General features: G+C 31.8%; 1 protein-coding gene across 3 annotated transcripts in view; it reads right to left on the reverse strand.

Annotated features, from left to right (window-relative positions):
- Window positions 1-13,275, reverse strand: part of Tnks (tankyrase) — a 202,420-nt gene that overhangs the window by 59,981 nt on the left and 129,164 nt on the right. For all 3 annotated transcript variants that reach the window (XM_026402901.2, XM_026402900.2, XM_026402898.2), the window contains exons 9-11: window positions 11,421-11,542; window positions 9,861-9,952; window positions 9,690-9,768 (exon numbers count right to left, since the gene is read on the reverse strand). In XM_026402901.2, the coding sequence (XP_026258686.2) occupies window positions 9,690-9,768; window positions 9,861-9,952; window positions 11,421-11,542 (293 nt within the window). The remainder of the gene's footprint in view (window positions 1-9,689; window positions 9,769-9,860; window positions 9,953-11,420; window positions 11,543-13,275) is intronic.

Below are 13,275 nucleotides of genomic sequence, written 5' to 3' on the forward strand. Positions count from 1 at the left end.
TTTCAAATTATACTAAAAAGCTATCGTAGCAAAACCAACACTGTATTAGCATCATAATAGGCATGAAGACCAACAGAATGGAATAGAAGACACAGAGACAAATTCACAAAACTACAACCATCTGACACTTGACAAAATTGCCAAAAATAGGTTGGAGAAAAGACAGCCTTTTATAACAAATGGTGCTAGGAAAACTGGGCAGCTATATGTAGAAGAATAAAATCAGATCCCTATCTTACAGCCTGCACAAAGGTCAAATCAAAATGGATCAAAGACTTAGGAATTAGGCCAGAAACTGTGCAAACGCTAGAAGAAAACAGAGTCGACATTATATCATATAGGTGTAGACACCAACTTCTTCAATAAGATCCTCAATGCTCAAGAAATAAAATAAAGAATCAATAAGTGGAACAGCATTAAATTAAAATTTCTGCACAGCAAAGGTAATAATTAAAAGGTAATAATTAAGAGTATGAAGAAAGGGCATACAGAACAAGAAAAAATCTTTGCCTGCCACTTCTTCAACAGGGCATTAACATTCGCAATACATAAAGAACTCAAAGAACACTAAAACAATGTCAAAACAAAACAAAACCTAATAATCAACCCAATCAATAAATGAACAAAGAACCAAACAGATATTTCTCATTTCTCAAAAGAAGAAATATAAGTGGACAACAAATATGTACAAAATGTTCAACATCCCAGGCAATCAGGGAAATGCAAATCAAAATTACAATGAAATTCTGTATAACTCCAGTTAAAATGGCAACCATCAACAATAGAAATAATAACATATGCTGGCAGGGATGTGGGCGAGAGGTAACAGATCAGTATGAAATTCTTTGTTTCAATAAATGTGTATTTTTTTAATTAAGAAAGGATATTCTCTCAAACTCTAGGAAGTATCAGCAATAAAAGTATATGGGAGTGTTTTATCAGACAGTAAAGCTGAAGCAATACAAGAAGTCATAGAAAACTATCAATGAGTAATGTAATCAAAGTACTCATTCTATAGAGACATACAGAATACCAATACTAGAAAAAATTGTCTATGATGTGTATGATAAGAATGAATAATACTGGAAAACAGATCTACAAAGATTTTTTTGTTTTGTTTTTGTCGAGGAAGAATTATTCTTCACTAGAAATAAATGTTATACATTTTTTAGGTCCTACAATCTTTGGACTCCAAGCTTTTTCCTCTATGGGAAAAAGATAACTGGGGTGGTGGCTTCACCTTCATGGAGGAATATTCAATGTCAAAAAGAAAGTTTCACATACCTATTTTAAAAGAAAAGAAAACTACTCCTCCACAAAACTTTTCTTTATGTCCAGGACAGAAATATTTCCTACATGTAGGCCTACAAAGTCATTAGCAAGGAAAATGAGACTACCATGCCCAGCCTCCTCTGAAGCAAATGGTCATCCATACTTGAACATACAATTCCACAGGAGTTGGGAAGTTATGACTCCTGGGTCAATTCCAAACAGCTGTGTATTTGTTACTGCCTGCAAGTTAAGAATGATTTGATATTTTCAAACAGCTATATGAGTATACAAATAAAATCCTTAAATTTGTCTTTTAGCTCACAAAACTTGAGATATTTGTTATATGGAATTCATAGAAAATGCTTGCTAATTCTCGTTCTATAAAAAAGAAGAGGGAAATTGATTACTGGACGGTAAGCCAATTACCTACTTGACCTTTAATTAATTCAAAATAAAAGAAACAATAATAATTTGTGTCCTGAATTCTGTCTTATATTTGGCTTTATTATCACCCTAATGCTCCTTCTTTATTATTATTTTTTTAGACAGTCATGGGATATAGAAAAGCTATAAAGAATGGCCATACTATTCTTTTCCATATATTCTGAAATGTTTCAAGGCATAGAAATATAAAAATGTGCTTGCCTTCCAGAATAAGTAATACATTTGTTTTTTAGATGGCAGTAGAAACTATCTGCAATGATAGTTTCCTCCCGCCTCCAACTCTAACACTTCAGCCAGTAAGATTTATGCTGCTGCTGTGAGTTTCACATTTGAGGCCAATATATTTATTTTGTTCCAATTCTAGAGCATTATAAGGAATTCTAATAGTTTCAAGGAGGTTAAGTCTGAATTTCCATTATCCACTAGGTTACACAAATGGTAAATAATATTGATTCATTCTGTTGATAGGGAAAATATAGGAGGAGATTAAATGATCTGTGTGTGTCATCCAAAATAAATACCAGTAGCACTGAAAAGAAAGGTCCAAATGAAATATAGAATATGGACAATGAGCTGAATTATGCCACTGAAATAATATTTTTTGTTTTCTTGGCATTGACAATTCTGATCTCATACACTGATACCTTTCATTCAGGCAAAAATATTAGACATGACAATATGTTTTAAAATATTGTCTATGTTTAAGAATGAAATTTTAATTAAAAACCAAAACAAACTAGAATATGGTCTAGAAGTACACATATAATTAGGTGCCTACATGATCATTCAAGCTGAAGTAACCAAATAAATGAGATGGCCATTTGTAAAGATTCTTTGAAGAACTTTCAAACTGAATATGCACATTATATTGCTCTCTTGTCCATTGTTTGTGTTTTCAACTTAAAACATATTTCACGTGTATTTGATACATATGAGCATTGATTTATTCTTCTTAAAGAGACATAATTTTAATTCCTTATAACTATTAGTTGGAACCACAAACATATTTACCCAGGAAATTTAGAACCATTTTTTTTGTTCAAGTCTTTTTTAGGCCCAATTCTAACTTTCCCTATCATGATCTTTACAAGATATGACAAACATTCAGCACTAAAGAGATTATTTTCTTGAAGATATAAAACTGCCTCAAATAAGGAAAACTCTACAATTAAAGTTACAGCTCAACTGTGGTAATTAAACATTTAGGATTGTCTTGTACTATATATTCAGAAGGTGTTAGAAGAATAACAGATGTCTGGCTGACAAAACACATTCCCCCCTTTTCTTATATCTGGAGATTTTATCTATTTCCATCTAGACAGCAAAAATGATTTTCATGAAGATGGATAATTGAGTGAAGTGATCCAAAATCACAACATCTGGCATGAAAAATATAGGTCACAAAAATCATAATTAAAAAAATGTCAAAACAGTTGTGCATTTTACAAGGAAATGACCAAGGGGAATTCCTCTTTCTTCTAACCAGTGTGAATAGCCAAGTTTCAAACACCTAACTTTGAGGCTATATTCATTTCTGTCTTCTAAACTTATAGCTATCAGTCATTTGATAATTAACCATGAACTATTCTTTAACTTCTTCTGTATTTAGGCATTTATTGTTAACATTATAGCTTTACTTTAAATGCCTCAATCTAAAAAGATTTCAAATAATTGGAGGATTGAAAACTATCTTTATTCCTTTAACTAGAGTAACATTGTATTTTTCTTCCCTCAAACCAGAACAATTTAAAGTGAATGTGAGCATTAAAAAGTTAATAGACTGGGACTGTAGCTCAGTGGTAGAGCACCTGTCTAGCACATGTTAAGGCACTGGATTCAATTCTCAGCACTACATAAAAATAAAAGATCACAATAAAGGTACTGTGATCATCTACAACTAAAAAAAATATTAAAAAAATATTTTTAATAGTAATAAAAGTAATAGGAATTAATACATCTACAGAACAACACAAGATAGGAATCTGAAACAGGACAAATTCTGGTAGACAGAGATTAGAACCTAGGGAACAGACAGTAGGCATATTAAAATCTTCTTTTCTTGAAGATAAGAAAAAATATTTTCTTATCTTCTTTCCTTATAAAAACAAATAGCTGATTTTGTTGAATATCACTGTTATAGTTTGGATGTTAAATGTCCTCCAAAGGACCATGTATTAAAGGATTGGTCCTCAGGGTAGTGCTATTGGAAGGGAGTGGAATCTTCAAAAGGTACGGTCTAGTGTAAGGTCTTCAGGTCATTGGGGATGTGCCTTTCAAGTGGATTATGAGATCTTTTTCTTCCTCCCTTTTCTTTCTGGGCCAAAAAGTAAGTGGTAGGTCATAATTATCCTTGGTGGTATGTATATATATGGTTAAATCATCTTTTATAAGGAATGAAAGACACAAATGACCACAAATTTAATTCTGAGCTAGAACTCTGATAGTTATTAATATTTTATTTTAGAAGGATTTTAATCCTTTAATATATTGTGAACTCACTATTAAGATACTATTTTCTGTTAGCTAACTGAACTTGAATTATTATTTGTAAACCTTCAAAATTTATGAGGAATTTCAAAAGAAACAATTTTAAGTTCCCTAAAAGGTAGTATATATGAATAATATAATGGTATATACTGTGCTTTAGTAAAAGGTCACTAACCTAGTTTATACCCTGAGAAATAACAAACGGAACAAGCTAATCCAAAGGCTGAGCTGAACAAGTTCAAAACTCACTCATATTTTCCTTTTCTCTTGTCTGAAACTTGGGAGAGAGTGCATCAGCTAGAGGTCAAGGAGATATTATAAAGTAGAGTCTACAAAAACCACATAGGCTACAGAGAAATAAACCAGAAAACTCCAGTCTGTGGGAAGAAGAATGAACCAGGTGAACAAAGACTGGCAGAGAAAAGAAATAATGCAGCCTGAGAAAGAGAGGAGAAAGAGACATACAGAATGGCTAAGGTATTTAGCCATTCTAAGATACCATTTCCAAATTCCTTTTTTTTTTGTCTTTTTATGTGAATTTCAGAAATAATTTCAGATTACTTCTGGGGATAAACATGGTTATCTCACAAAAGTAATAACCGATTTCTATTTGTGGTTAATCCAGATTCAACTGGTAACTAAAACATGTTTGTGATATTAGCCCAATGGACATTATTTTGATGTGGACAAATCTTAGATATTATTATCTAAACTAAACTTTTAGTTCCAAAATATCTTTAAAAGCATTTTAACACTTTTTAGCTAATAAGCTTATCTATCTTCCTCTAAAATAGCATTAATGGAAACCTTAAAATAAGCACACTTCCCCCAAATGAGCAAAGACTTGTGATCACTTCTCAATCGGAGAAAGAAGCCCATTAAATGCCAGTTACTGTTGTCACCATATCTGCCTACAGATGATATAATGAGCCAATTAAGAAATGAACAAATTGAAAGAAATCCATTCATGTTTCATGCATTTAACAGATGGATGCAAATGACAATGTAGTAGTGCTTATGTATAAAAAAAACACTTCTAAATTAAATTTTTTGTTCTTAAATATTAATAATGTCATATGCAATTGGAGAACAAGTTCTCAATGACAGTAGACAATTCATTAGTGATAAACTGCAGAATGCCAGGTAATTCACTAGTACAGAGTGCAGAATGCTATGGTAGACTAACAATAATGATGAAAAACTATTGCATGAAGAATAAAATCTTCTATGTCTTACTTGTTTGGGCTTTATGTAACCTTACAATCTCACAAATTAGAGAATGGTAAATACAGTTATTAACTTTTTAAGGTACAGAAGTTAACTTGTAGCACAAGATTTTTTTTTCAAATGAGTTGGCTAATATTCCTCATTTTCTTTCTTTCTCTTTTTGTAGTATTGTGGAATGAACTTAGGGGTTCATACTTTAGGCAAAGACTCTACCACTGAGGAGCTACATTTTTGTTTGTTTGTTTGACAGTATTATGGGTTGAACCTAGGGCCCTGGATATGTGAAGTAGGTGCTCCACCACTAAGTTATATCCCCAGCCAAATGAGGCGATTTTCTTAATTTTTCTAATCTTCTAATTTTAAATTTTTCTAATCTTCCTTTTCTTATTAGCAATCTGTTTTCTAACATTTAACTGAATATCGCTTAATTGTTTCTTCAGATTCATTTTCTATCCTATTCTGCATCCTGGGAAAATCATTCATAGGACCAAATCAACAGTCTCTTGTAGCCTTTTAAATCTGGCTAATAGGAGACATTGGGAAGAGAGCAGGGGCCATCTCCAAATAACTACCCTCTCCAGGTCAAAGATGATGATACTATCTTCTTTCTGCTAGTTCTGCTTCACTCCTGTGCTGATCCTTGAAAACTTGCCCACATTTTTTTTATATAATTTTTTTTTTTTGTATCAAGGATTGAACTCAGAGGCACTCAATCACTGAGCCACATCCACAACCATAATTTGTGTTTTTATTTAGAGACAGAGTCTCACTGAGTTGCCTAGAGCTTCGATGTTGCTGGGGTTGGCTTTGAACTCCTAACACCCTTGTCTCAGCCTCTTGAGCCGCTGAGATTACAGGTATGTGCCACCATAGCCAGCTATAATTTCTTTATTAAAATGTTCAGCAAAACACATTTTGAGGGCATTTATCATCAATACTTGGATACAAACTTTTATTTCTCTAAAACATCTCCTTCAAAAGCTGCTAAATCTGGCATATAAAAATTGCCAAATTAAATGTCTTTTTATCTGCCTTAATTTCTCTCTGTGGCACTCATCACCTGTTGCATCTCATACTACTGTTGTATAGTTAGACATGGTGATAGATCTTTCACTTAACATTTTCCATTATTGCTCAATAAACCTCAGAAATCTTCAAAGATTCTTTCCCTAACCCTCAACTTGTCTTTTCATGCTCTCTACCAGAGACCCTTAATTCCTCCCACAACATAATCACTACACTGATGGCTCTCCAACAGATCTTTTCAATCCAAAATTCTCTTTCATACTCTAGTGCTACATTTCTAACTGCTGATTTTACCTAAATGTCCCTCTATCATATCAATTAAACTCATTGTTAAGGCACAGGAAACCAGTATTTCTCTCTAGTTTTCTTCTAATTGTATCACCATTTTCTGAGTGCTTCTAATGCCCAATTCATTTCCAATTAATATAATAATTCCTTCTAAGTGGCTTTCATTTTTCTCTTCCTTCCTTATTACCAATGTTTCTAAATTAATTCAGGACTACACTCAAGTTCAGTAATTGCATTTACTTTCAATCTGGTATTTTCCCACTGTATCCAGCACAGTTTTGATCATTTTGTAAATATTTGTTAAGGTGGATCAAAACTAATTATAAATGGATTTGATAAATGTCTTCTCAGGCTTATTTCACAACATTGATGAGTCAATTGAGGCTCAGAGACATTTAATATAAGATCACAAAACTAGAAAGTGGAGGAATTCTAAATTCAAAAGCATGCCTAAATTACATATGCAATATTTTTAATTAACATGCACGATGAACCTGAAATTTGTTTTTATCACCAACACTTGGGGAAAATAATATTTTGACTTACAAAAAAATATTACTAGTATCTGCTAGGTAAGACAAATTAATTAATGGTAATTTTTTCCTCCCAAAATTCTTCTTCCTCATCCTGGGATACTTGACTCTTTAGGAGGAAGGGGCAGAAGCAGGATGGTGTATGCAGTGTTAGGAGGGCTGAATCCAAATTATAGTATAGTGCGGCTCATTTAGAATGTGGTTCTAGAGTCAAATGAAAACCATGCATTGCTTAAAAATCAAATAGAATTTCTAGATTTCCTAGAAAGAAAATGTCAAGCCAGCAACAACTGGGCCCAAGAGTAGCTACATGGGTTTTGTCACAGGAATTTTTGTTTTGTTTTGTTTTTTAAACTAACACATTAACACATATTTTAAAAACTAACACATTAATCACTGTATGCACCAACCCTGAGGGATAGCATAATGCCTTAGAATCAAGGAAGGTGCAAATGGAAGTTGATATGGATTTTGTGATCTATTGATAGCAACTTTATTGTTTATAACTTTGTCTTAGTATGATTTTAAAACACATAATTGCAAGACTTCTCCATTTACTTGCTGTAATGGAAAGACTAGGGAGGATATTCTACTCTGCAAGTCATTCTACATCACTGACAGGATGTTTAAAATTATACATGCTCCACTGATGAACTGATTGTGCACATGAAGGGCAGATAAAGATTGAGAACTACAGATCTAGAGTAATGATGATTAGGACAGGCTTTGAGATAATGTTATTTTTTCACTGAATCTTTCTAAAATGATTCACAAGAGAAAATAGATATTACTTTCCCCAAATAAAGGGCATTATTCATAATTTTTCAAGAGCATTAAAAATGCCATAAATGTTTACAAAAACAGGCCGATGATAAACATGATGCTTATAAGTAAAAAAGAAAGCCCACTTAGCTTATTTATTTATTTGGTGGTGCTGGGGATTGATCCCAGAGCCATGTGCATGCAAGGCAAGCACTCTAACAACTGAGCCCCCTACTTACCTTATTTTCAGCTTGACAGAATAAGATGCTATTTATATAATAAAGCTGTAGCTGTACCTACAAATTAGGTAATAAATTTCTGGAATTCTTTCTTTTATTCTAGCTCATGTTGGTTTTTAAATTAAAAGCCTCAAATGGCCTTTTAAAGACTTTTATATGACTTAAAGAAGTCATATATAATAAATTTTTGAATCCTATACCCTATGAATAAAAATAACCCTCTGAATACATGTATACTTTTGTAAAATTGTTTTATTTTTAAAAACTATATTAAGGCATTATATTTATGCATACTAGTGGGGTTAATTTTGATATATACCTGTGTATATAACAGTCTGCTCCAGTTCAGTCCCCAGTACATGCCTTCCCTTTCTCTCCCATCCCTCTCTCTTCCTACACCCTTTGGTCTTCCTTATTCATTTGAAATATTATAACCAAGCAGTGCTATACTACTACATTACAAGTAAATATATAAGTACTACTGGAAGAGAAATTACAAAGAAATGGAAAGAGATAAAACAATTCAAATTGAAAAAAAATTTTAATTACAATGGTACAAAATATCCTTTGGCTCTACTTCAAAATATTTTTAAAAAAACTGTGATGTATGGGGCTGGAGTTGTGGATCAGAGAGGTAGAGTGCTCGTGTATCATGTGTGAGGCACTGGATTTGATCCTCAGCACCACATAAAAATAAAGATATTGTGTCCACCTATAACTAAAAAACAAATATTAAAAAAACTATGATGTAGGGATTTGAGGATTTGGTTGTAAGTTCAGTTTTTATAGGTGGCTCCAATCCGTACCCTATTTTGAAGACCAGTGCTTTAAAATATATATTCTTGAAGATTTAAATATTTGCAAGTTCAAGTCCCCCCTGAAAAACAACCAGTTTGCTTTCTTCTTCTCTCAAGTGACATATTCAGAATTTCAGAATATGTCATCCAAATAATGCTAATAAAAATAGTTACTAAAATTTCATATTTCTTTAGTGTAGAAATTGAGAAAGTTTATCTTAGCAATTTGAGGGAATACAAATGTTTGTTAAAGTAAGTAGAGCTACTGTAAACTATTTTCTGATAGTTTACAATTATCACCAAAATATTCACTATCAAAATATGCCATATAATTAACAATGTCTATAAAATTGAAATCTATTTTAAATGATATTAGCTAAACTTTGTTATTTTTTAGAAGATTGAGGGTAAAGGAGAAAGAAACAGGGAATTACTCTGATTAAAAACAAAATTAAAATAAGATTTATAGGAGAATTTATGAATTTAAATACAAATCAACAGTTCTTTCTGGAAAAAATTAATTTCTTCTGAAAAATCAGAGAAAAGTAGCACTCTTAAGAACAGCTAGCTGCTCAGTGCTGAGTCTGGCACTCTGTGTCTGGTGTGTGCCTTACCTTTGCTCCATGCTTATGCAGAACTTCCATGACATCATTATGGGCTCTTTCAGCTGCAACATGCAGGGGAGTCATGAAACTATGGAAAGGAGAAAAGGAAAAGGTAATTTTCTTTCTCTTACTGCATTTCCTCTTTTAAGAACTGAATAACTCTTCTGCAATTATACTTACTCTTTATTTTTTTCATTGACATTTGCTCCTTTTCTAAGTAATAATTCTGTCACTTGTTTTCGTTTGGGATGCAAGGAGGCCACAGCACAGTGCTATAAAGAGAAATAATTTAATAAGCTAAACTTCTATTTAAAAATAGATTTCTGAATTAAATAGCATCTCCTGACTATTTAGGACACTGTTATCTCAAAGAGTACCAAGAACATAATTATATATTTTACATTATAGAGATGATGAATATTTCTCTTAAATACACTAAATACAAAACATAAATAAAGTCTTTAAACCTACACAAAATTATGCTTTTAGTTAAGTGTTAGGAAAGACCTCATTTCTTTTCCTTTAGTCAATAATGATCCAGCATATATTCCACTGAAAGTCATTAGAACACTGCCTCTTAGAAGCTACAGAAATCTGTAACTAAACTATTCAAGACTTCATTAGGCTATCAGCCATACAAGCCAGTATTTTTCAAATTCCTTCACTGATATACTTGAAGCACTTCGAAAGAGTACGATTATATACCTAGAAATTGGCAAGAAAGTGATGAACTTGAAGCAGTTTAGAAAATAAACATTCTTATAAATTTTATGTCTTATCCTACTATGCATATGACTTTTATATTCTGCTTCATTAGTTATATATTAACTTTTTAAAATTAACACTTAAAACTGGTATATACTTAAAACTGATACTAAAATTACCCCCCCACCCCCCGGTGGGTAAGGTCTATTCTGTGGCTTTGAGTATAAGCTGGTATAATGCTATGTAGTTTGAGTGTATCTGAATCCCAGTTTTGATGGACATATACTTAAGTGCATATATAGTTGACACACTTCAGTTTGATGAATCTTGTTATTTTCACCAGATATTGACTAAAGTTTGACCGTTTTGTACCACATACGTATAAGAATATTAACTGAAGCATATGTAAAAGTCTGTGATACAAGCATCATATATGCATAAATTCTGTATTTGGGAGCAATCATTAGTCAAGCCCTATATCTGTCCCTTTTTGTCAGTGTCAAAGAAAATAAAAAAATCTTTCCAAAAATGTATTGGAAGAAAAAGAAATAGTTATAAGGGTAATTTGTGCAGTCTGGAACAGAAAAATTTATAATCTTACCATTTTTCTGCATGAATATAATCAGTTATTTGAATATAATTGCATAAAAGGATGATGTAAGTATCTTTGAAAACACACCAATTCCCTACAGAAACAAATATGGTATTTATCTAGCAAACACATAACAAAAAAGAAAATTTAATCATGAAAAATCACATCTTGTATTTTATGAAAGAACAACCACAAAGGTAGATCTGTTATAATAAGGTTGGGTAAACACAAAGGTAAAATAATCTCCAAATCAAGATCGAGCAAATGTCTATTCTCTTGCCCATTAAAATAATCTTCCCCTAAACCAAATTTAAAAATCAATTCATCTAACATTAAAATATAAATTACAGACACTGCAAATAGTAAAGTTACTTTCAGGTATTATATCGGGCTTGCTCCAGTATTACAGACAAAAAAGAATGCTATTAATAATAAAATCTTACCAGCGCTGTTTCATGAGACTGTGGCTGTTTGAAATTAATGATTTCCAAAGCAAGTGTTTTTTTTACTTTGGCTAGGTCTGCTTCTCTGGCTGCTTGTAGTAAAGAATGACCTTTAAATTCATCTACAATGAAATAATGGTTGATAAATAACAGTTTAAATTATAAAAAAATCTAGTATGATTATATGTAAATAGGAAAATCATAAACTTCACATATTTCTCTATTTCTGCAAAAGTGGTAATGTGACAATATTGATAATACAAAGGCTGAAGATACAATGAAAAATTCTGAAATATGTATGCTCTGAAATAAGACTATTTCATACTCTCAGAATTCATGAAGATTCACAAAGACATCAATGGCATCAAAGTCTTTAAAACAGGCAACTAGGAGTCCACCAAAGGAAACCAGACAAATAATTTGTAAGCACATACACTGAAACTCTTTAACAAAAGAGATCTATAAATACTAACAAATTGTTATTCAAGTACCCAAAGAGAAAGAATAGGCTGATCCCTGTATTGTTACAACTCTCTCCATCACAACTAAATACAAATAATTTTCTAAAAAATGATGTAGAGAAATACTCAGCAAAATATTAATAGCAACTATGTTTGAAAAAGAGTAGGAAAGAACAGATATGTGGAAGAACTTCTAGAGTTTGAAACATTTTCAAAGAACAATGAATATTGTATTGTTTTCATTAACAAATATTTTTAAAAATTCATATCTAAATTAACTGTGCAAATTAAGAACACGATATTCTTATTAAAAACAGTCCTATTTTTTATTTTACAAATTTTGTTTGATTTTGATACACCCACTCAATAACTATGTGTTGTGTGTGAATGCTGAACATATTTATGACAAATTTAGGGAAAAAACCCTTTATTATATAACCTCTTCTTTAGTGATTCTTTATTATTGCTAAATTCCTCAAAATAGAACTTGAAAGGTTAGGGGGGAAAAATAGAGTAACAAGCCTTATCAAAATGTGTTTGTTTCTTGTATAATTTTCTTTAAGTTAATTCTATAACTGTGAATGCCTAGTATAAAGCAGTACACATAATAATAAAAACTGCAGTTACAGAAAACCTAATTTCATTAAATTCTTTCATTCAGATAATTTCTTGCTAGAATCCTATGTAACAAAACAAAGGTTTTATGTATTTAATAAAGTTGCTTACTAAGAAGACTAAAAAATAGTCCAACCAGGAAAATGCTCCCTTTGAAAAACTATACAAATTTAAGATAAATTTTAATCTTTACACTACAATAAGACAGACTAGTAAAACACATTATAAAAACTTCTTATAGACGAAAAAAAACAAATAACCCAATCAATAAATGGGCCAAGGACCTGAAGAGACACTTCTCAGAAGATGATATACAATCAACAAATATATGAAAAAATGTTCATCATCTCTATCAATCAGAGAAATGCAAATCAAAACCACTCTAAGATTTCAGCTCACTCCAGTCAGAATGGCAGTTTTTATGCATACAAACAACAAGTGTTGGCGAGGATGTGGGGGAAAAGGTACGCTCAAACACTGCTGGTCGAACTGTAAATTGGTATAGCCAATATGGAAAGCAGTATGGAGATTTCATGGAAAATTGGGAATGGAACCACCATTTGACCCAGGTATCCCTCTCCTCAGTCTATATTCAAATGACTTAAAAATAGCATACTACAGGGACACAGCCACATCAATTTTTATAGCAGCACAATTCACAATAGCTAAACTATGGAATCAACCTAGATGCCCTTCAATAGATGAATGGATTAAAAAAAGTGACATATATACACAATGGAACATCAGCAATAAAAGAGAACAAAATCATGGCATCTGCA

Source organism: Urocitellus parryii, chromosome 14, assembly GCF_045843805.1.
Source record: "Urocitellus parryii isolate mUroPar1 chromosome 14, mUroPar1.hap1, whole genome shotgun sequence".
NCBI lineage: Eukaryota > Metazoa > Chordata > Mammalia > Rodentia > Sciuridae > Urocitellus > Urocitellus parryii.